This window comes from Megalobrama amblycephala, linkage group LG2 (assembly GCF_018812025.1).
Source record: "Megalobrama amblycephala isolate DHTTF-2021 linkage group LG2, ASM1881202v1, whole genome shotgun sequence".
NCBI classification, from domain to species: domain Eukaryota; kingdom Metazoa; phylum Chordata; class Actinopteri; order Cypriniformes; family Xenocyprididae; genus Megalobrama; species Megalobrama amblycephala.
In genome coordinates, this window is record NC_063045.1 from 37,911,653 (window position 1) to 37,938,163 (window position 26,511).

The 26,511-nt window shown below is 35.4% G+C and overlaps 1 protein-coding gene across 1 annotated transcript; it reads right to left on the bottom strand.

Moving 5' to 3' along the window:
• Nucleotides 1-319: 319 nt before the first annotated feature.
• On the bottom strand, nucleotides 320-13,548 carry ak3 (adenylate kinase 3). Its single transcript, XM_048174479.1, has 5 exons — nucleotides 13,176-13,548; nucleotides 10,067-10,186; nucleotides 9,790-9,962; nucleotides 3,961-4,079; nucleotides 320-1,417 (listed from the first exon to the last, which is right to left on the bottom strand). The coding sequence occupies exons 1-5, from the start codon at nucleotides 13,321-13,323 to the stop codon at nucleotides 1,300-1,302; spliced, it is 678 nt and encodes a 225-aa protein (XP_048030436.1). The 5' UTR covers nucleotides 13,324-13,548; the 3' UTR covers nucleotides 320-1,299.
• Nucleotides 13,549-26,511: the final 12,963 nt, after the last annotated feature.

Here is a 26,511-nt window from a genome sequence, read left to right on the forward strand (position 1 = left end):
GTACAATACGTGCTTCTTTCGGCACGTCCGCTCAACAAAAGGAACACAAGGCGTCGGTCATAAAATTTAACAATCTTAAGTTAATATGTAAGAACACAAATGTGGGAGATATTGATTGAGAAAATACTGGATTGTTCTTGGTAACATTTGATAAGAAATTTGTCATAATTTCCATTTTATTGTTATTATTTCTCTTGAGCCTAATCAGTGAATCTTTTGGTACAAAATATATAATGTACACAGTGTGATTATATACATAAAATCTAGAGCTGTTTAAATGATTCACTACCAAAACAAACATCAAGCGAAAATGCAAAAGTCAAGCTTCATTGTTTATTGCAGCTGTTTCAAAGAATTCTCTACCTGCTTTCTGAAATGACATCCATTACTTTACATTAAATAATTGATCCATTATTCAGTAGCAGGGTTTTCAGTCACTACAATTTAGACAGTGATTCGCAAACTGTGCCATTAAATGCATAAACAAGTGAATTAATACTTTACACTTAATTTGTGGTTCTCCATATAACCACACAATAGTGGTTAATCAATACAAAAAGGACTTATAAAACATCAACATTTTCTGACATAAAATTTCTTTCCCTTTATTAATTATTGCATTGTACAAACCTTTCTAAACTAAAAAAAATATTCAAAATATAACACTATTTTGTATGTGCTAAAAAATATTACCTCTTCTAACACTATTAATTCAATTAGTCTACAATTAAACATTGCTTTGCAATCATCAGACTCAATTAGACTGTATTTGCTAATTAAGGTCACAGTGGTTCACACAAAATGGGTGCTCTAAATCAGGTTTGAATCATATTTTTGCACTGCATTCATCTGAGAAATTTTTAAATACTTCTCTAGTATGAGATTTCAACAACATTTAAAATGCTATTATGGATAATAAACAGGAATATTTTGGAGCTGCCGTGTCAACATTTTGCAGCCACTTCAGTTAAAAGAAAACATTCTTACGGTTTGGGCACTTCTACCAAGTGTGAAGAGTCAACTATTTATCTTAGCATGCCTACCGCTATAACACACTAAGCTAGTTTGTTTGCTTATGATGTGGCACCAAAGCTCTGAAGGCTAATTTGGACCATAAAGACCATAAACCTTCAGATTGTCACTAAATTTCTCACAAAGGCATAAAACCAGATGGCAGCACCAAAGGCTTCAGCATGTAACTCCAAATACAGTAGACTGCTTAAGGCCACAGAGGTGCATTGTGCTTGCTTCAGACAGTGTACTTTAGTTGTTGTAAAAGTCCTAAAGGTTGTTGTAGAATCATGCTTTTCCCATAGCCTGCTGGGTTCCTGGGACTTTCCTGGTCAGGAAGGCATGAACGTGAGGCCATATCTTGTTGGTTTCAGTTCCTGAGAATGTCTCCAACACTCCTTTACTCCTGTAAATCATATGTAATGGCTTTAGCAAATCATTACTCATATCATGTTACACCATCGGTCCAGCTTAAAGGAATAGTTTATCCTCATTATCATCCCAAAACTTGAATTTCTTATTTTGACCACACACTGAAGAACCAATGACCATTGATGCAGGGTTTCCCAAACTGGAGAAAATTGCAAAGGGTTTCTTGAGTTGATGAAAAGCTAATAATTAATTATATCAAATGTACAAGAAAATAAAAGGGGCTGCACAATAACTGTTATATGATTCAACTCTATTCAGCATCTCAGGTTTACTTTATTTACACATTCTCATAATTTCCAACATTTTTGTGGACAGAAGTTTACAGTATTTCAGCAGTAAGCTAGAAGATTTGAAATATTTAAAGCTTGAGGGTTTATAAGTTTCAAAGTGATACATTTGGGGCATAAATATTAGTATTGTAACTTGTAGTGTAAAATAAAATTATAATTATCAAATATTCTTTATTTTACAGTAGAATTATAATTGTCAACCGTAATATATGTCTGTCTTCAGAGTTAAACATAATAATAATTAAAAAAAATTATTGTTGCAATTACAAAAAAATCACAATTTTCACAACTATCCAAGTTGACTAAACTTAAAGTTTTAAATGGGACCTATTATGCAAAACTCACTTTTACATAGTGTTTGAAGATAAATGTGTGTCGGACGTTTGTGTACACAACCATCCTATAATGGTAAATATCCACACACTTTTTTTTAAATCCTCATAAATCATAAGCAGAACATGTGTCTCAGTATAAGCGGTTTGCAGACTTTTTGACATAACCTTCTGTGTATTTGACAGTTTAGGCTTAATGAGACGTGAAAGTGAACTTAGTTTAATACTCGCAGGACGCGCCGTCTGACAGCCAGCTTTCTGTGCGTGTTCTTCAGGTGTGTGCGCTCAGAAAACCATATATCAGAAGTTCAGACTGATATGGCTTTAAAATGCATGCAGATAATAAACTTTCATGATGATGAAAAACTGCAATGTCACATGAGCGCGACCGCAATAGAGATGATAATCAAAACCAAACAGATGTTTTGCTAGTTTTTGGCACAGTATCCGAGGCACAAGCTGTAGGCACACCCTCTTCTGGAAAGCAGGGTGGGGAGCAGCAGCTCATTTGCATTTAAAGATACATGCACAAAAACACTGTGTTTTTCCTTCCATTAAAAAATGGGAATTTATAACATGGTATAATAAATTATCTGTGCGGTATTTTGAGCTGAAACAGACACATTTTGGGGACACCTGAGATATTATTCACAGTAAAAAGGAGCATAATAGGTCCCCTTTAAGGCAGTATAAACAATTACTTTGATTTTTATCAATATTTTTGGTGTTTAATTATTAATACTATACAATTTGATTAGCTTCCTAACCAGTGTAAATAATGTAATATGGACTGAGACACTTTCACAACTTAAAGGGATAGTTTGCCCAAAAATGAAAATTTGATGTTTATCTGCTTACCCCCAGCGCATCCAAGATGTAGGTGACTTTGTTTCTTCAGTAGAACAGAAATGATGATTTTTAACTCCAACCGCTGCCGTCTGTCAGTCGTATAATGCGTGTCAGTGGGAACTTCGTCTATAAGAGTCAAATAAACATGCACAGACAAATCCAAATTAAACCCTGCGGCTCGTGACGACACATTGATGTCCTAAGACACGAAACGATCGGTTTGTGCGAGAAACCGAACAGTATTTATATAATTTTTGCTAAAACACCACTATGTCCAACTGCGTTCAGCACTCGCTAAGTGAGGTCTGATCGCGCTCTGACAACGACAGTGATGTCTCGCGCATATACTTCAATGAGTGCTAGACATCACTGCCGTTGTCAGAGCGCGATCAGACCTCACTAAGCGAGTGCTGAACGCAGTTGGACATAGTGGTGTTTTAGAAGTAAAAAATGATATAAATAGAGTTCAGTTTCTCGCACAAACCGATCGTTTCGTGTCTTAGGACATCAATGTGTCGTCACGAGCCGCAGGGTTTAATTTGAGTTAATTTAAGTCTGTGCATGTTTATTTGACTCTTATAGATTGTGTTACCATTCACTCGCATTATTTGACTGACAGACGGCAACGGTTGGAGTTAAAAATCATCATTTGTGTTCTACTGAAGAAACAAAGTCACCTACATCTTGGATGCACTGGAGGTAAGCAGATAAACATCAAATTCTCATTTTTGGGTGAACTATCCCTTTAAAAAGAGGTTAGAGTTTATATACAAGATGTATGGGCTACTTTTACTGTACTGTGCTTTTTAGAGCTCATCATCTTCACTTTCATCGTATGGAAAAGAGCAGCGTGAACATTCTTCTAAATATGTTCTTTTTGGTTCCATGTAATAAATTCATACAGATCCTAGAAACACATGAGTGTGAGTAAAGACTGACAGAATTTGGATGAACTATATATTTCCTAAATATTTTCTGCTATATGTTACTGCATTGTTTCATTCAACACAAATCAGCTTCAAAGTGCTGTGGTTTCTGTACAGTACCTGTAATACTCTAGAACTGGTTGTGTCTGTCTCTCATAGTCCTTTAGTCTCCTGGAAACAGTTTCGGGACTGTCGTCGTCTCTCTGGACCAGCGGTTCTCCCGTGACATCATCAAGACCCTGTGCACAACACAGACAAATGATTATGCCCTGTAGGCAGACATCACTGCAGACCACAACCACAAAGACCCGACTTTACTTAAGTGCTAAAACTTTAAAACATGCTATAAACACCAAATTAAAGCTACCATTCCTCAAGAATTCATGTACTGAAACAGTCACAATTCTTGGCAGGCGTTGTCGGATTCCAAAGCTAAATCGGGGTGACCTTCAGACACACGGTTTTGTGTTGACATAAGGTTTGAACTGTATTTGAGCAACACTGGCAAACACTGTTTCACACTTGGCTTGTTCTGTATTAGTTTAAAACACACTGAATTGCTGTTTTGAGGTTTGTTATTTAAAATGATTGCAGATGACCAAGATGAACTGATAAAATGTAAATGTGTACCTTGAATGCAATGTAAGTCACTTTTAATAAAAGCGTCGGACCCACTTTATATTAAGTGGCATTAACTACTATGTACTTACATTTAAATTAATCATTTGATACAATGCACTTATTATGTACATACATGTTTTTACATTGTACTTATATTTGAAAAACACCTGCTTGTAATTACATCTGTAATTAATTTCTGTAATTACATTTATAATTACACTGTTGACCCATCCCTTAACACTTACCCCTACCCTTAAACCTACCCATACCACCAAAGCTGTCCCTAACCTTACCCGTATCCCACCTCAATAGCTGCAAATGTGTTTTGCAATTCATTATGAACCCAATAAGTACATTGTACTTATTTTTTGATGTAAGTACATAGTAGTTAAGGCCACTTAATATAAAGTGGGACCAAAGCGTCTGCCAAATGCATAAAAGTAAATGTAAATATAACCATTCTGAAACAGTTTTGAGTCATACCCTATCTTCTTTGCAACCTCAAAGCCTTTGTGGCAGTAGACAAAATAACTTTTAAAATCTTTTAGAACATCTTGAATATAAACGGCTTATAACTCATTTTTTGTTTAGTTTTACTTTTCTAAAACTCCCTGCCCTTAGAAATTTTTCTTTTCTTTTAAAGTATAGCAGTAACTGTTCAAGCAACATTTAAACACATTTCCTGTCCTTGCAATTCCTCTTTTCTCTGACAGTGTTTAATTAATTTACAGGAACTCCATGACTTCCTCAGCGTGCTTAAGTTTTATTGCAGGGATGAGAGAGCAAAGTTCCTTAGTAAACAGAAGCTTTCTTATCTGTCTTGAGCACAAGGTTGTGAAATACCATGACCTACTTTTACCACAAGAAGTTTAACACACACACATTTATATCCAGTGCTCCAATTTTTATTTTTAACTGTATTTAACATTATTCCATTTTCATTTTTTATTAAAAAAATTAAAAAAAAAAAAAAAAAAAAAAAAAAACTGTATGTTAGAGTGTGTTTAAAATTATTCTATTTTCTTTGTGGTGAACACTTGCACAGGAAAAAATCATTTCCCTGTAAAAATATGTTAACATTCTTTAAAAAACACAAATGACATAAAATAAATTGTAAAATTAATTTATATTGTATATTATATAGAAAATGTATCTATTATGTATTATATATACATGTATATTCCCTTTGTGGCAGTAGACAAAAGAAAATATTTTTCTACATGTGAAAAGAAAGTGCTTAATTTTACTGAATATGCACTTGTAGTGTAGTTCAAATCTACATTTTTAAGTTTTTTTTTTTAAACTGTACTTACAGATAATATTTATGTGATACAAGTCCACTTAAGTGTATTGAAAGAGGGCACACATTCATGACTGTTTCACTTTTAAAAAGTGCACTTCGTAATCATGTCACATTAAAAGTTTTACTTTAAAGTATATTTTAAATCATTGTGTTTAAAAAATCATTTGTTGTGCAATAAAGAAGTACACTTATTTTGATGTGTTGACTAACATACTTAAACACATGTAGTACTTGATTATTCAATATTACATTTAAACAGTGATGGGGGTAATGCATTACAAGTAATGCGAGTTATGTTACCGATTACTTTTAGTAACTAGTAAAGTAATGCATTACTTTTAAATTTACAACAAAATACCTTGAGTTACTTTTTAAAATAAGTAACGCAAGTTACTTTCCCCCACCATTTATTGACTGACACCTCTCCTGTTCCCATGTTCATAGAAATCTGGAGAAAGTGCAGAGGCGTTGTGTGCACTGTGAATAAAAACAGTGAAATGCAAACTCAGAATATTACACAAACCTGCTATAATTAAAATGTTAAATAACACAAATATACATTATGCATTTAATCTTACCTTTTTAACCCATATCTTTGCTGTTGACCTTCAGTGATCCAAATCAACCATACGAATAAGCAAAAATGACTTTTAGATAAACATCATATTTGTTTCATCTTTTTATTGCTGAAGAGTGTTTTTTTTTTTTGGTTGTTATTAAAACACAACAAGCAAGCCCAGCCCAGGTGAGAAAAAGTAATGCAAAACTTAACTTTTTTAGGGAGTAACACAGTATTGTAATGCATTTGTTTTAAAAGTAACGTTCCCCAACACTGCATTTAAAGTTGATATATTTTAAAACTAAATTGCCACCTAATTACTAATGTGTAATTATGAATATATTTAAATACATGACAAGCAAGTTTCAATAGAATTGACATGAAAGTATATTTTAATTTACTATAAATGATTGTCAGTGGACTTTAACTATATTTCAAAGACAACAGAAGTAATTATGAAATTACATGTAAAGTGTACTTAAGTCCTAATTAAGTACACTTAAAAAGCAATCTAAGTTCATGCAGCCAATTTAATTTAATATAAATTTAAACTATAACAATTGCAATTATCAAGCAATTAAGTGTCCATTCAGTTCGCACTTAAGTATATGCTTTCAAAGTAATAATACTCTTTTTAAAAGTATGCTAAAGTGTATTTCTTTTTCACTTGTGTTAAGCATTCTTGACAAAATCACTCGCACCACTCTTGTGAACAGCATTTCAGCACAAAACAAAAGTTCAATAACTACCTGCAATCCAGTTTAACCAGGCCAAGGTCAATGTCAGTCTTTTTAGTGCAAACACACCTCCTTTATGCAAATTAGGCTTATTCATTCACAAAACTCAGTACCATTTACCTGACGTAATTGCACTATTATTACCTGCAGAAAACAGGCATTAAACAGAATTTTAAGTATGTTTTCTTACATTTCAATTTATCATGGCAGCAATATTGATCAAATTATATATTATATAAATTATCAAATTATATATTACAAACCCGATTCCAAAAAAGTTGGGACACTGTACAAATTGTGAATAAAAAAGGAATGCAATAATTTACAAATCTCATAAACTTATATTTTATTCACAATAGAATATAGATAACATATCAAATGTTGAAAGTGAGACATTTTGAAATGTCATGCCAAATATTGGCTCATTTTGGATTTCATGAGAGCTACACATTCCAAAAAAGTTGGGACAGGTAGCAATAAGAGGCCGGAAAAGTTAAATGTACATATAAGGAACAGCTGGAGGACCAATTTGCAACTTATTAGGTCAACTGGCAACATGATTGGGTATAAAAAGAGCCTCTCAGAGTGGCAGTGTCTCTCAGAAGTCAAGATGGGCAGAGGATTACCAATTCCCCTAATGCTGTGGCGAAAAATAGTGGAGCAATATCAGAAAGGAGTTTCTCAGAGAAAAATTGCAAAGAGTTTGAAGTTATCGTCATCTACAGTGCATAATATCATCCAAAGATTCAGAGAATCTGGAACAATCTCTGTGCGTAAGGGTCAAGGCCGGAAAACCATACTGGATGCCCGTGATCTTCGGGCCCTTAGACGACACTGCATCACATACAGGAATGCTACTGTAATGGAAATCACAACATGGGCTCAGGAATACTTCCAGAAAACATTGTCGGTGAACACAATCCACCGTGCCATTCGCCGTTGCCAGCTAAAACTCTATAGGTCAAAAAATTAGCCATATCTAAACATGATCCAGAAGCGCAGGTGTTTTCTCTGGGCCAAGGCTAATTTAAAATGGACTGTGGCAAAGTGGAAAACTGTTCTGTGGTCAGACAAATCAAAAAGTTCTTTTTGGAAAACTGGGACGCCATGTCATCCGGACTAAAGAGGACAAGGACAACCCAAGTTGTTATCAGCGCTCAGTTCAGAAGCCTGCTTCTCTGATGGCATGGGGTTGCATGAGTGCGTGTGGCATGGGCAGCTTACACATCTGGAAAGGCACCATCAATGCTGAAAGGTATATCCAAGTTCTAGAACAACATATCGTCGCTGCCCGATGAAACTCACGTATGTCCAAAACGGTTACTTTTCAGGAAGTGAAAAAAACACCGTATTTCAAAAGCAGTTGAATGTAGCGTTGTCATACTTGGTACGGCATCTTTACATGTAACCATATTCTTGTCAGTGTAATGATATAATCCACATTTGACCAAAATTGAGTTTAAATGGACATACGTGCATATTTTACAGTAACGGTGGTCGATATGCGTTCTTCCGATCATTAATTAGAATGGCCAAGTCGCGTTTCATATTGACAGATGAATACGCTCAGTTTATTAAATAGCCTACGTCTTAGTTTATTAAATACGCTTAGTTTATTTAATATTAATTATACATTTATTAAATGTCTCTTGCAAACTATGAAGGGACAATGAATCAATACACTGACATGGTAATGCTAGACAGATACTTTGTTTGCACAGTCCTACCATAATTTTGTCACTCCTAGACGTACGTCTGGCGTCAGGGGGGAAACGTTTACCTCGATAAAGGAAAGTCATTGTCTCACCAGGCTTTGTTTATTTGGCAATGTAACCTCACAGTGTTATTCGGCTATCCAGTGCTGAGCTTCGATGAAACTTCACGAGACCGGCGAGATGCTTCCACAGGGCGGGAGATACGCGGCGTGATTGACAGCTTTGACACCAAATGGATATACGTGAAAATCAGATGACATGATTTCACAACTTTTCATTGGCCATTTAGATATGTGAAGCATACTGTATACGGAAATGAACCTGGATATTCAATCCGTCGAAAAAATCTCAAAATCGGCAAAATGGACATACGTGTTTTTCATCGGACAGCGACGATATGCTCCCATCCAGACGTTGTCTCTTTCAGGTAAGACCTTGCATTTTCCAACATGACAATGCCAGACCACATAATGCATCAATTACAAAATCATGGCTGCGTACAAGAAGGATCCGGGTACTGAAATGGCCAGCCTGCAGTCCAGATCTTTCACCCATAAAAAACATTTGGCGCATCATAAAGAGGAAGATGCGACAAAGAAGACCTAAGACAGTTGAGCAACTAGAAGCCTGTATTAGACAAGAATGGGACAACATTCCTATTCCTAAACTTGAGCAACTTGTCTCCTCAGTCCCCAGACGTTTGCAGACTGTTATAAAAAGAAGAGGGGATGCCACACAGTGGTAAACATGGCCTTGTCCCAACTTTTCTGAGATGTGTTGATGCCATGAAATTTAAAATCAACTTATTTTTCCCTTAAAATGATACATTTTCTCAGTTTAAACATTTGATATGTCATCTATGTTGTATTCTGAATAAAATATTGAAATTTGAAACTTCCACATTATTGCATTCTGTTTAATTATCAACAGTTGCCTGAAGTAATGTTAAACAGGATTGTAAATATCTCAACAGCAGCATGAGGGAATGATGGGGGAAAACGTAAGAGGACTCACTGGCTTCTTCGGTGGGTTGAAGTCTATATTATAGACTCTGCCGCTGGGAAGGTGCACCCAGCGAGATGTCAGACGCTCTCTGATGGTCTGGAAAGGCACGTCTAGGTTTATAACAGAGTCCACATCACACACGGCGTCCAGAGCCTCGGCCTGAGCCACGGTACGAGGAAACCCTGCCAGGACACAGAGGTATATTGAGGGGCGACCTTGAATAAACCGTATAATTCATCAACAATATGCTTAAGAAAAGCAAGTTTGAGCGGGATGAGATTTGTACCGTCCAGCAGCCAGCTGGTCTGCTCTATACCCCTCAGACTGGACAGGATGAGACGAGAGATGACATCATCAGGAACCAGCTGACCCTGATCGATACATGACTTCATCAGAAGACCCAAATCTGCCCAGGTGCATAAGAGATGATTAGTTACTATATTAGTTAAATGCAGAGGAAATTCAGAAATGAGTATAATCAGAAGTTCATGTTGTATCTATGTTGATTCTAATAATACTAATAAAATAATTTGCAGTAATATGATGCATCTGCCATTACTCATAAAAACATTTTGGTAATAATTTTATTGAAATACTGATGTAAGGCAAACATTTGATTAAAATTCATGGTTTCTAGTGTGATGGCTGTGGGGCTGATCATTACCTTAGTCTCATATGACTTTTACCACTTGCCTATTACCTATTCAAATGGAAATGATGTGTGACCAATACAATGAGCTTTTAGCAATTCAATACATGAACTTCAAGGCCCGGTTTTACAGACAGGACTTAGACTAAGCCAGGATTAGGCCTTAGTTCAATTAGGGTATTTAAGCAGCTTTTATAAATGTACCCTAGATAAAAACATTACTGGTGTGGATCTTGAGACAAAACAATGGCTCTGACATATTTTAAGATATGTCAGTGCAAGTTACTTTCAGTTAAAGCAGCTCAAACATGCATTTTAGTCTAGGGCTAGCTTAAGCTTTGTCTGTGAAACCAGGGGGCTATTGGTCACTGCACATTTTAATAACTTTATAATAATCGTCCTGTGACCCTTTGTGATATTTCTGTTTAGTGCTAACTATTTTAGGCTTATAATACTGTATATAACTAAATTATTGTTCAAAAGTTTGTAGTCAGAGCGATTTTCTCAAAGAAATTAATACTTTTAATCATCAAGGACACACTGATCAAAAGTGACATTAAAGGCATTTTTAATATTGCAAAAGATTTCTATTTCAAATTTTTTTTTGTTTGAAATAGAATTTCTATTTGAGAAAAATCACTGTTTCCACAAACACATTAAGTAACTGTTTTCAACATTGATAAAAATAATAAATTTTTTCTTGAGCATCAGCATATCAGAATGATTTCTGAAGGATCATGTGACACTGAAAATGATGCTGAAAATTCAGCTTTGATCACAGGAACAAATTACATTTTAAAATATAACGGAAAAAGTTATTTGAAATTGTAATGTGTTTCAAAATATTACTGCTTTCCGTATTTTCAAAAAATTTTATAACAATGGGTTGACAAATCTTTTTTTTTTTTTTTTCATGGACTTTGTTTGTTTTCTTCAGTCACTGTGTTTCTTTGTCCTTGTTTCCCACCACTCATCTGTTTCCATGGACACTAGCTCATCATTACAGCTGATCATCATTTAGTTCATCACCACTGTGTACTTAAGTTCCTCTTTGTTCACTCTTCAGTTGGTTGTTATTTGTGTTTGTGCAAGCTGTTACAATCTCTAGCCTTTTGTTTAATAAACCTCGTTCATATTTTATAATCCTGTCGTTCGTCTTCATCTTCTTCAGACCCCGGGTGACAATGGTCGGTTCTGTACCAGTTTAACATTTAGTTAAGGTTTTTCCATAATTTTTCTTTTTCACTGTTCACTTAAATAGTCTTGCAATGTACAAAATCATTTTTCAGTACAGATCATTAATGTATCCAAATGTATGTATACATATTATTAAGAAAAAAGCATACTTTTACATGAAACACATGCTGTCAATTCTTGAAATCTATAATCAAAATGTACTTTAAATGGATTGTTCCATCAAAAATGAACATTCTGTCATTTACTCGCCCTCTTATTGTTTCTTAAAGAATATGAATTGTTTCTGTAAGAAGATATTTTAAGAAAGTTGTTTTTTGTCCATAGAAAGGAAGGCAATGGTATATTTGGATACCAACATTCCTTGGAAAGACATGAGGATTATTTATGATTTTAGAATTTTCATTGGATGAACTATTCTAGTTGTAAATATACAAAACTAAAATATTCATTGAAATATTTCTTCACTGCAACTCAATATCTGGCTCAGTTTTGTGTTATGTAAATGGTTAATTTGTTTCATGTTGAATCTGGTTTAGTCTCACTGTGGTAGATCTGTACACCAGATAACTGATGAGTTCTGCAGCATAAATCACTGTCACACAACATGGAAAGGTATTCTGCTCCCCAGAGACTCACACAGAGCATCTGGCATCCATTTGGGATATGTTACATTTTACAAAAAAAAAAAAAAATTATTTATAGAAAACTGTTTTTCTTCTCCTTCTACTTTGTTTCTCAGAACGTGTAATTTGTTTAACTGTTTTTCAGCTAGTCTCCTAATCTTTCAAGCTGAAGGGGTTCTGTTATAAAGGACACTAAGAGTAAACCTGCAATACTGTATACAGTCTTGCACATTTCTTAGTTTTGGTGCAATTTTCTGCATTTCTAACATGCAAAGCAGGCTTGGGCTTCAGTGAAACTACCCTAAAAGTCCCTGTCTTAGGCATGTTTAGTATACAAGGCACATTCTTTGGAGAAATCACCCTCAAAGGTTAAACAAAAGCCCTTTTAAAGCACAAATATTTGAAAAAGACTAAGATGGCCAATACACATAAAAAGAGTGATGCCACAAACATAAAGCCGGAGTTAAACAGCATAATGGTTTTTCCAGACAGGGTTTATTTATATCAACACCAACACTGGAAGAAAGTGCTCGATGTCACTCTAGGCGGGCGTAGAAAATGTATCAGCGAACTGTTTCAAAAATGCGAGAAAAGCTGTCTGCAAACCTAGTTACGTGTCGCAGTACCTAAACGCTGTCATTATTGGACATCACTCGAAAAAGCTGCTGCATAGATAGGCAGCCCACTACGTTTTGAGACACAACCAAAGTTTAGGCTCGGTTCTGGTGATAAGAAACCTGTAATTATCCTGCTCAACATAAAACCGAGTTTCTGAAGTTTGTTTTGCAGCCATTTTTTATCACCGCTGCGTTTAACCCTTTACGAAGTTGAACTACGTTCGTAGAAAACGGAAAAAGATTCAACCGTTTATATTCGGTTATTTAGTCCTATAAAGAAATACTGAAATAGTGCTGAAGCTGTCGTACCTGTCTTCGCCTCGATATTGGCCCGTAGCATGTCCCCGCTGGAGAGATGCTTCAGTCCGAAACTCTGCACTATCCGACTAGACACGGTCCCCTTCCCTGAGCCCGGAGCCCCCATGATCACAGCACGGAACACAGTCTGCAGACCCATTCTTGGATTTGAGAATGCAACCTTTAGTAACTATTTGATAATATGAAATTAAAGAAATATTTCCTATTCACAACATCTCTCCGACATCTGCAATCCTATGAAATCAATATGATTGAAAGTTATTCCAAGGATGTGCAGTCCTCTGTGCGGTCAAAATGATAAATACGCAACTCCAGTTTTATTCCCAGATTAAGCCCGTCCTTTTCTAATGCACGCGCATCTCTCGTGGACGCGCTCACATTACAGGAAGTGCTGGCTCAAGTGGGCGTGTGAAGACGCTTACAGTAGTGCACACTACAACATGATTGATATTACTACATCTCTTTAAGAGGTTTACCACCTTTAAAGTTATCGGGGACACATAATAGCCTATAAAAAAGGCTAGACATTCTGTGCAGCTTATAATAACTTTATTTGAACACATTAACACTACTACATTATGCAATGCCTAATACAGTATGTCAGTAGTTAATAGTTAAAATTTAAGTTGTATTTAATATAGCCTACCATTTTAGGACCCTTATAGGTCCATGGACCCCTGGTTGAAAACCCTGAACATTTTAGTAAATAAATAATAGCTAATTAAATCAAATATTTACAGAGTTCATATTACCAGGGTTAGTATTAACTAAAATCATTAAAACCCTTTTTTATTAATTGAAAAAAAGCTGAAATAAAATTCAATATGCTAAACAAAATTGACTTGTTGCCTTGGTTAAAACAATAAATAAATAAAAACAAAAATGGAACTAAAAACTGGTATAAAAATAAATTGAACATATGTAGTATTATTTAAAAAGTACAAAAACAAATAAAAATGAAAATATGAAAATAAAATGTAATTGAAAAAAGCTATATAAATAATGCTAAAATATCAGAGCATATTACAGTACATGAGTAGCTAAATGTTGAGCAATATTTAATGTGTAATTATTTAGTGGATTAACTCTTTCTTAGTAGTATTACTTTATTGTTAGTAATTGTGTAAAGTGAACCTAATATGCAAAAAAAAAAAGAAAAAAAAAACAATGCTGCTGAATTATTATGCAATGTGATTATGTAACATGTTGGTCAGACTAGGTCTGCTCTAATAGGCTTTGGAGTTGGCAATGTTATCTCTAGTCTGCTTGATTAAATAATCACCAGAGTTTCATCTGAGGAATTTGATTGACTTTTTTCATGCTGGTTTGACCCAATCACAAGAGAGCCCATTCTGAATCATCATTTATCAGCTGACAAATGATTGACAGGAGGGGTTCTTTAGGAAGATAAAGAAGATAAGAATGGACATTTGTTCTCTCCTAAAGACCTCTAGAACAATAGTTCCTTCAACACAATGAGACAAAGACAGGATTTGGAAACCCAAGATGCTAATAATCACTATAGTGTTAAAAGAAGATGGACAATTACGTGCAGATTTTGTGTATTAAATAAATAGATAAAATTATATACAAACCAGATTCCAAAAAAGTTGGGACAATGTAATTGTGAATAAAAAAGGAATGCAATAATTTTCAAATCTCATAAACTTATATTTTATTCACAATAGAATATAGATAACATATCAAATGTTGAAAGTGAGACATTTTGAAATGTCATGCCAAATATTGGCTCATTTTGGATTTCATGAGAGCTACACATTCCAAAAAGGTTGGGACAGGTAGCAATAAGAGGCCGGAAAAGTTAAATGTACATATAAGGAATAGCTGGAGGACCAATTTGCAACTTATTAGGTCAATTGGCAACATGATTGGGTATAAAAAGAGCCTCTCAGAGTGGCAGTGTCTCTCAGAAGTCAAGATGGGCAGAGGATTACCAATTCCCCCAATGCTGCGGTGAAAAATAGTGGAGCAATATCAGAAAGGAGTTTCTCAGAGAAAAAGTTTGAAGTTATCATCATCTACAGTGCATAATATCATCCAAAGATTCAGAGAATCTGAAACAATCTCTGTGCGTAAGGGTCATGGCCGGAAAACCATACTGGATGCCTGTGATCTTCGGGCCCTTAGACGACACTGCATCACATACAGGAATGCTACTGTAATGGAAATCACAACATGGGCTCAGGAATACTTCCAGAAAACATTGTCGGTGAACACAATCCACCGTGCCATTCGCCGTTGCCAGCTAAAACTCTATAGGTCAAAAAAGAAGCCATATCTAAACATGATCCAGAAGCGCAGTCGTTTTCTCTGGGCCAAGGCTCATTTAAAATGGACTGTGGCAGCTTACACATCTGGAAAGGCACCATCAATGCTGAAAGGTATATCCAAGTTCTAGAACAACATTTGCTCCCATCCAGACGTCGTTTCTTTCAGGGAAGACCTTGCATTTTCCAACATGACAATGCCAGACCACATACTGCATCAATTACAACATCATGGCTGCGTACAAGAAGGATCCGGGTACTGAAATGGCCAGCCTGCAGTCCAGATCTTTCACCCATAGAAAACATTTGGCGGATCATAAAGAGGAAGATGCGACAAAGAAGACCTAAGACAGTTGAGCAACTAGAAGCCTGTATTAGACAAGAATGGGAGAACATTCCTATTCCTAAACTTGAGCAACTTGTCTCCTCAGTCCCCAGACGTTTGCAGACTGTTATAAAAAGAAGAGGGGATGCCACACAGTGGTAAACATGGCCTTGTCCCAACTTTTCTGAGATGTGTTGATGCCATGAAATTTAAAATCAACCTATTTTAACATTTTTTTATTTTAACTTATTTTATCAACTTATTAAACATTTTCTCAGTTTAAACATTTGATATGTCATCTATGTTGTATTCTGAATAAAATATTGAAATTTGAAACTTCCACATCATTGCATTCTGTTTTTATTCACAATTTGTACAGTGTCCCAACTTTTTTGGAATCGGGTTTGTGTGTGTGTATATATATGTATAGAGAGAGAGAGAGAGAGAGGTGTGATTTCACACTGTCATTTGGAATTACAAGTTTTTATTTATAATATGAAATATCCAAGTTTGTTATGCTGTAGAAACGGCGCCCCTTTGTGACAGTAATAATATGGTCACAGTAATAGCACATTATAAAACATTAAAACCTACCAACATTACAGTGCCAAAGTAAAGGAGGCTATAGTGTAGATATAGGGACAATGGTGACAAGCCAACATTTTGTCCACCATAAATAGGCTAGGCTACTTGTTAAAATTAAGTGTGTGCCATCATCATGTCTGTTTATTTTAACAACTGCCCCTTTTCTGCCTTTAGTAACCAGTGTAGATTTGAGCTCTCTCTAAAATCGTAATTACTTATTACTTACATGTTAAGGCCAACCTCAAATGGTTATTTGAATTAGAAGACTCAAATTAATTACTGCCTTTTAAATCACTTCAAGTCATTCTTTTGATATATATATATATATATATATATATATATATATATATATATATATATATATATATATATATATATATATATAAACAAATAAAAAGGAAAAAAAGAAAAAAATATTATGTTGGTGTGAGCGCGGTCTACATTTTTATACACTGCACCTCCACAGTTTATCCACAAGGTGGCGTCCTCTAATCTAATATAAATTGAGCACTCAACTCGGAAAAGATCTACGTTATTAGACTATTTACCGTCACAGGATAATAGGTTATAATTCATAAAGCTTATTGGTTAACGAAACTCATAAGCCTGAGGAACAGAAGGCGGATGTTCATCATCCCTCATAAGGTGTGTCTTTTATAGGCTAAGGCTTATGAACATCTGACTTAATAAGACTAATCACATGATCTAGAATCAACACACTCAGAACTTGCATATCAAGGCTTACCTCAAATGTCTATTTGAATTGGGAGAATTAAAATGATTCCTGAGCTGACGACCAAATGATATGGTAGGCCTGGTATAAAATACAATAACTTATTTTACATTCATATTTTATAATATAATATGCAATTTTTCAAATGTATTTAACTTACATAGTATATAGCCTACGCTAACTTAAAATAATACACAAGGGCCTATTATGTAGCCTATAGAATATATATTGTTTTAAAAAGATGGACTAGTGCACGCACGCGCTATATATAGGCTAGCTTATGTTATGTAGCTATATTCATTATAACATTTTCACACATATTTAGCCTATAGCCTATTTCATTATCTGCACCAGTTTATTCTCAAGGTAGCGAACTATAATTTGAGCTGAGCACTGAACTTGGAAAAGATAAGCATTTTTATTTACAGTCTCTGACATAATTCATAAGGCCAATGTGGTTAACGTAACTCAGACAGAAACAGAAGGCGGATGTTCATCGTCCCTCATAAGGCACGTCTGACATAGCGCTAATACGACTAATCACATGATCCAGAATCACACTCAGGCCTACCTCGAATGGTTATTTCATTTAGAAGACGTAAAATAATTCCTGACTTTTAAATGGTTGTAAAGCGATCTTCTGTTTAGTCATAACGTTTTTATTACTACTTTTATTTCTTATTCAGTTTTATTTAGAGATGACATCATCTAAAGCCTAAAACCTGTCTTTTGCTATTTCACAATTTTCCGTTGACAGTGTTGCTATATCTCGTGCTTTGTTTTTAAAACTCGCCAAGCTCCTATGTCCTGATAATGATGTCATCACAACCCTTATCCTTTTACAAGTGTCCGTGACGGCATGTTTCCAATGACTCAGCCTGATGAAACTAATTCATACTCAGCCCTTATTATGAAATCCACACCTGATCTTGTGAGAAGATGAGAAAGAAGAAGAAGAAGATGAAGAAGAAAACAAAAGGAATGAATGTGGAAGTAGCATACATGGCAAATAAAAATGAAAATGTTCCTCTGAATCTGATATAGGCTAGCTGTTTCTCAGAAAAGAAACTTCCTTCTTGTTCTGTGAAATTCAAAGAGAGACATTCAATCATGTTTAGGCAGAAATATTCAAGCAGATTCCAAAGGATTTCCTTACAGAACACTCAGCAGAGATGCACGAACATCTATTACTTTACTACTATAAAAAATTTTTTTTTTTAAAAATTATCATGGATTTACTCAGCACTAACCATTTTGTGTTGCAATGGTGTCACCATCTCTTGTTTGACTTGTGTGTTGCTTTGCACTTCATGAACTGTAGCTATTTATCAAAGTGTTGTTTAGCCTTCTTAGTTCTTTAGTGTCCATCAATAAAGTAATTTACAGGTTAAAGCTGACTGGAGTTCACAGGTGAAATATTAACATTAAACAATAACACAAGCAATTAGGGCTGCTCGATTATGGCAAAAATCATAATCACGATTACTTTGGACAATATTGAAATCACGATTATTTATTATGAATATTGGTGGGTGATATGGTCTTATTTCATGATACGTGTAATTTTAGAATTTTTTAGAAATTTCACAATTATCTGGCCTATAGGCTAGACTACTTAGAGGCATCTTTACATTGTTATGCCGGCTCTGTGCCTGTTCAAATTTCTGTGTAAATATGCAATGCCACATAAGAGAATACCTATAATATACTGGGTCTGACCCACCTCAGCCCCTAGAAAGGTGACACAATGCTGTTTTTGTTCAGTGTAAATGAAATGCACAATAGTGCCGCGCTAAGCAGCGTCGGTGTCATTTTATTTTAAACCTTAATTTTATATAATTCATTTTTGTTAAAACTAATTTATATTTGTGGTTATTTTCAAGGATTAAACAGTCTATGTAAATGCATATTTTCGTGGTTCCATGCCACTTCTGAATTGGTTTCTGTGCTGCTTTTTCTGTGTAAAGATGCTTCGTTAAATAATGCAAGTAAAAAGGTCCTCAAAACAGTTACAGAAGACAAGTAAACATCGTGAGCAATACAATAAGAACAAAGAAATGAACCGACAAAGGAACAAAAATACAAATGAAGTAAACAGTGCTTTAGGTTTTTCAAGAAGATGTACTAACAGTGGTATTAAGATAAAATAGCCTTCAACAGAAACTGAATAAAGTAATGAGATGTAAAATAACACTGTATTCATTAAATATTAACGAATCCTTATAATAACAACAGAAGTTATATTATCTTTATCTTTTGTTGTTTGATTAACTATAATGACTGCAGCAGATTTATTAGGCTGCTGTCACTTTAAGAGCTGCACGGATTCAATATACTGTTACACATGTGTTTTCTTCCTCAACTGTTTACATTCACCTAACCAAGGATACCTGCTAAAATGTCATTTCGAATTTTTTTTGTGTTTAGGCTATTTGGCCGTTTATGCACGTATCCATAGCCCACAGTATGCTCGTTCTGCACCGTCTCGGAGTGCAGGCACAGAAAAAGCTGCCTAGAGAACAGTATCTGTTTTGCGGCTTAAAGCGGAACTCAGTAAGATTTGCGAAGCTCCCCCTACAGGTTCCTTCGGTGAATCACACTGTCGTAAATACTCCAAGCGCAGCTCTGGACTACAACGACTACAACGCTCACCAGCGCAGTAGTTTCGCAAATACAGTACAAGAAATCTCGATGGAGGTGGTTAGTTTTCGAAATTGTCTTATAAAGTCATAATACATACATTGTTTTTGAATTACCGTAAAGCATTTTGTCACTCTCGCGTGAACGTGAACATGAGGCGAGATTGTGTCGGGTCGGTGAAGCTCAACTTGCAAGTGCTGTTTTCTGGCGTAGACGTGCCAGAGGGGGTTAGTGCTCGTCTCAAACACACCACTACAAGTCAATTAACCATCGTAAGAACTATTTATGAAGATAAAAAAAGTTACTTAGTTCTGCTTTAATGCACTTATAATAACACTGTTTAATATCAAGCACATCCCGCAGTTTAGTAACAATAGACTGCATTTTACGCTCTATTATTCGGCGGATTTAGATGTTAAATTTGGCTTAGGAACGAACGAAAGCGCACCAATATGAATGAAACGATGGTGCACTGGATGGAACGCGGCACAATAATCATTTTATGTCGATTATCTTGTTTTCATTATCGTTGGAAGCCAAAATTTAAAACTGAAAAATCAATTAAGATTAATCGCACAGCCCAACGAGCAATAATGATGTTGTTCCAACTATCAGGATTAAATGACAGTTCATTAGTGATGGGCACTTTCGAAACACTGCTTTGTTAAGGTTCAGTAACAACAAAATTTCGCAGGCACATAAAAAAGTTGTAAATAGTGTAGTAATGCATAATTCACTACTCACGTAGAAGTCCCTCTCAAACCAAGCAGCTTTCTGTTGGTCAACATGGCGGATTCGTGTAACCAACTTGAACATGAGCGAAATCTACATGAGTAGATTTCTTTTTCATCTTCAGGTGAAACTACTGATCGCAAGGATTCCTGTTGAAATGACTGGAGCAATGATAAATGTGACTGTATCATTAAGCTTTTGCAACTTTTGCAGATCCTTTGTTGGAAATCAGTAGTTTGGCCAAACTTATATGATTCCAGTAAATGAGGCTTTATTACATCATAACTGTTCTAAAACGCTGTACAAAAATTTGAATTTGAAGCAAATTTTGAAAATGGTTTGCTGCTAGAGGTGATCTCAATTAGCTCAGCTATAATGTAGACATTTTTAACATTTATTTGATTAGCCAAGCCCTCCAACAAACTAATAAAATGACATATACTATACAGACACTTCATGCTTAAAGTTGGAATGAAACAGAAGTTGGGATAGTCTTTTCATGTGACGTATATCAGAGTGAAATGGCTTCTCATACAACAAATGTAGGGCGGGATTTGATTTTGTCCAGTGGGAATTGATTGGATGGTTGCGGTTTGCTATTGGTGGATCTCATGTGAGTGACAGGTTGTCCCGCCATCACACCAGTAAACACATCATCAGAGAAGAGAAGTGATGTCGCCGTAAGAGGGAAGGGTCATCAATTTGAGTAAAAATGATGAGGCACATGAATTTAAAATTAAAATAAAGATGTGCACTGATAAATCTTTTATAGGAACACTGCAATATTCCATAAGAAAACAAGAATTGTCCATTTAGATTTCATGGTGACTTTAATGGTATTAGATGGAATGCATTTATTACACTTTTTAAGAAAACATATGTGATTGGTTTGTAAAAGTTTGGATGAATCAGTGCTTTAAAACAAATTAGTTGAGTGAATAATTCAGTGACTCACTAATTGTCGCTACCTACTGTAGCTACCTACCTACTAAATGTGTATGAACAGAAATGTCCAAACATGTGAAGTGTAATAATTAAATAAACCATCAGTTATATCTTTAATTTTTTTATTATTTGTTATAAAAACATTTCCAGAGAGAGCTAGACTGATCCAAGAACTGTGATATATATTTGTCTTTATATATTTGTACATACTGTACTCATTCACTACAGTCTTGTTGCATAACACATTTGGTAGCATGTAGTTGCAACTTGCAAACTGTCAGTCCATTTTAGATAGTTATTTATTTTTCTTCTAAGCTAGCAGAAACTGGCAACCCCATTGAAATATTCAAATGGGTTGATAGGCCTGATATAAGGTTTCTCATCAAACCTGTTTTTTTTTTTTTTTATTACTGCATATGTGTATAAAGATGTTTAAAATCTTATGAAGCCTTTAATCCATAATTGAAAAAACATAGTTATAGCAATGCTTCCTGAGAAAACGGAACTTGTTTGGATCCCAAAACAAGCATCCTACGTACTTCCTACAGCTTCCTTTATCCTCCTAGTATTCTGTGTTGCCTGCTTGTCTCTCACAACCAAGAACAGAAACTGCCTTCAAATCTTTGTAAACATCTGCTCAGAAATTGAGTAGAAGTGGCCCTACAATGTCTCATCTCATTCTACAAGAAAGGCCCAGAACAGCTCACATGTCCTCCGCCAGCACATCCAGCTGCTCATTCTCATGCGTCAGATACATGTACCATGATGCTTCACCAACAGATACAGAGAATCATTCATACTCAAGGCTGTATGAATCTGTTTACTGAATAGAGCAATCACAGAGGATCGTGAGAGCTTGGCATGTTACATCAGTCAACTTTCTACAATTCCTCTGCAGTGCACGAATTCTTAGACGATAATGATTTGACTATTCCATATATTCCTATTACAGATATCATTATTATCAGACATGTTTACCACAATAGTTTCATAGCATTTTTTTTATTTTTATTCAGCTTATAAGGCTATTAAATAATTCAGTCCCTAAATTATAACATAAATTAGTCTCTATTTATAACTGATACTATTTCAGCATTCTTTATCTTGTATGGCTATACAGTGAAACAAAAAGGTTTATTGTACATTTCCAAATTGGAAGCAGTAGCAATTTTCTTTAAAATTAAGAAACAATAAATAGTTAATAGGCTAAATACACTGTAAAAAATAAAGTGTTTTCACAGCGATTCCTTTTAAGAACTGAACTTAGAAGTCTGAAGAACATTTTAATAATCCTAAAGAAAAGGACCTTTTTCCACTATAAAGAACCTTTTGTGCATTGAAAAGTTTCCATGGATGTTAAAAGTTCATGGAACCATCAATGCCAACAAAACTGACAAAGGAACAAAAATACAAATGAAGTAAACAGTGCTTTAGATTTTTCAGATGTACTAACAGTGGTATTCAGATAAGAAATAGCCTTCAACAGAAACTGAATAAAGTAATCAGATGTAAAATAACACTGTATACATTAAATATTGACTAATCCTTATTATAACTACAAAAGTTATTCATTCAAGAGAAGTGTGTGATTTTACCTTTGTCTTTTGTTGTTTGATTAACAATAATGACTGCAGCAGGTATATTAGGCTGCTGTCACTTTAAGAGCTGCACGGATACAATATACTGTTACACATGCGTTTTCTTTCTCAACTGTTTACATACATCAGTTGCAACGTGTTGAGCTCCTTCAGGCACCATCCTTCAGGCCGTTCAATTACACAACAACAGAGTTTTGGGGGCCGGAAAATGCATACTTGAAAATGAAAACGGGATTCAAAGTGCAAGTTTCTGAAAACGATACTGTTATCGTCTCCATCTAAACTACAAACAGTGACGTCGTGCATGACATCGCCAACTGCTTGCCTGGAACGCATTATACAGCGTTTTTAATATCTGTTTCTGTTTTTTTTTGTTTGAGTTGTTAGCCTGTTAGTTTTGCACTGTTCACAGTTCAGTTTCCTTTGCCTCTGTTAACTGTTGCCATAGTGTTTGATTTGTCCTCATGTGTTTCACCTGTGTCTAATTAATTTATATGTTTTTTTTGTCCCTAGTGTATTCTCTGTGTATAGAGTCCTTATTTTCAATTAGTCATTGTCTGATTTTGTCATTGTATTAGGTGCTGTTCTGCTACCCATTTTTTTAATGGTTTTTTATTTATTTATTAAAGAATACACTGCTTGCAAATTGATCCAGCTCTTTTATTTTCTGTTTTGTTTGCAACCCCTGTGTGACATTTGTTTGATGGGACATGTAGATATATTTTCCATCACATTCCTGATTATAAGTCAAGCATTCACTATTATGGATGAGAAACTTAAAGTATCCAAGTCCCTTAAAATTTCCCTAAACATGTTATTTTTTTCCCCCCTCCAAACCAGTGCTGCTGAAACCCGCCCTGCAACTAATTTTAAAGATTTCATTGGTCATGACCATCACAGTGCCTACTGCCTACACCAGGAGTGTCCAACCCTGCTCCTGGAGAGCTACCGTCCTGCAGACTTCAGCTCCAACCTCAATCAAATACACCAGCTAATCAAGGTGTTGAGGGTTGCTTGATAATTAGACAGTTGTGTTGGAACAGGGTTGGAACTGAAGTCTGCAGGACGGTAGCTCTGTTAGCACTGTGTCCAAAATTGAATAGAGTTTATCTGAGTAGGCGAAAAGTACTTGATTACCTACTACTTCTGGAGAGATTCTGAAGTGTGCATACGATGGACCATTCACAACCCCACGGGAGAGGATTTGTGAATGGCAGTGAAGTGACTCTGATGCTGTAGGTCAAGTGATAACTTGGCTTGTGGAAGAAGGCTTGTGTACATATGAATTTCATTCATACTACAAACATCCATACTATATAGAACATATATTTTTTAATGTTCGCAAAGTAAGTTTCAAACCAAATGTTACTTATTGTGAAAAGTTGTATAAATGTATTCCGATAACACAAGTATGAGAAATAAAATCATAAAGTTGCAGTTGCAGAAATGAATAACCTTTCCTAAAAAGAAGTAGCATGTAGCATGACTTGTATACAACATCAAAGCTGCACAAAGATGTTGAAAACACATTGACAGTGGCTGGTTTCCACCGCAGGCCTCTCAGCTAGAGACCCATGACCGTTAGAGGCCCCGGGCCGGGGCACTGGCCCCATTGGCCCAATCCATAATCCATCCTCATGCATAAATGCTGATATAAGCTCTCTAAAGTCCATACACAAGAGATCACAGGGATTTTTAAGAGCCAATCTGAACAATGATTGAGACACAAAGCATGAGTAGCTCCTCTGTCTCGTTTTTGCTGACAGAGTCTAGGGCGATTTCATGCGTTATTATTAAAAGAAATAAAATCACCACCAGCACCTTTAATTTCCACTAAAGTGCACGGAAGTGCCTCAGTGCTGTCTATAATAGATCATTTAAATTTGTCTTTTTTAAATAAGAACTGTAGTTTTTTTGTTATTGGTCACAAAAAAAAAAAAAGTAAAACAACTTTGACGTGTTAAATTTAAGCAAGACGCCCCAGGTGAATAAGGTGTATAATATATATATATATATATATATATATATATATATATATATATATATATATATATAAATGACTAATAGATATCATCAATTAATTAATTACATTAAAAATTGCAAATGCAATTCAAATGCAAAAACATTTTTTTGTATTACAAGTTTTCTGAAATGTTATGTTTAAATATGCAAATGACGCATTAACAAAATAAATATGCACTAATTTGCATACATTTCAACAGAAATCTGAACATTGGATAAAGCTAGGTTCAGAAGTCTAGTTTCATTTTGTTGCTACTACACAGCCCCTAAAGGGATATTCTGGTGGAAAAAATATGGGATGAGAAGAAAAAATTTCAATTTCATTTTCGCTTTTGCGTTCACTCGCAAAGGTTTTGCATTTGCTTGTAAAGAATTCAAAAGTTTTGCCAACAATCGCAAATGGTGTGCTCAAGTCCTACTGAGAACTTTGTATTTATGAGTTGGGAAGTTGTGTATAGTGTCAGGTGCATTCAAGTCACATTCGTCTGAGCAAGATAATGTTCCTTCTCTTAATTAACTACACAAAATACAGCAAGTTTTTTAAGTACTTCTAGAAAATGAAGAACAAAAAATGTGATTCAGGTATATTTTGCTTTTTAATTTAGGAGACCACTGTGAACTTTATCGGTACATATCATATTATTATATTACAATGCATATTTTGTGCAGGCAATTGGCACAATTGTATTGTAAAAAGAAAGTCTGACAATGTCACTGCTGAATACCTATGTTTCTCACTGACACGCCCCCAACTCTTAAAGATCGGTGCTCAAAGAAAAATCTGAGATTTACACTAGTATTTATGACTGTTACATACTGCTCAGAGACATGAAGATTGAGGATCCAAATGCAGTGTTTTATTAAGGGGTAATCCACAATGAAGTCCAAAAACAGGCAAATGGTCAAACACAGAGTGGGAAGTCCAAACAATGATATCCAGAACCAGTTGCCAATTGCTTTCAGTTGAAAGTAGGTAAAACTGGTTGCTAAATGTCACTAGATGATGTCATACCAGCGAGTCCGCTGACCTATATTAATATAAATATAGATCAGTGGGCGAGTCATGGAATCTAGATAAGGTTTGTCCAAGAAGTTGCTAGATTTGTCACAAGGGGCAGGGAAGTCGCTAAATCTAGTGACAAAACTGCTAAATTGACAACACTGTCCAGAACACAGGCAAACTGAACAAAGAAGGGAAAACACAATGACACAGCTGTAGACAACCATGGCTGATTAGTCTGGGCAGCGGGTTATGGGTAATGGAGTCCGAGATGGTGTGGCAATAGTCCAGGGTGGAGTGCCCTCTGGTGGTAATCATGGGCAGGCTAGCTGGTGACTGTTCCCACCTGGCGCTCTTTGAGGAGGGCACACGTTCCTTGTGGTTCGGGTCCTGCTGCAGCCGAGGCAGAGCGGCGACTCAGATTGTGGGGATAGCAAATGGATTTGGTGGAGCGGTTAG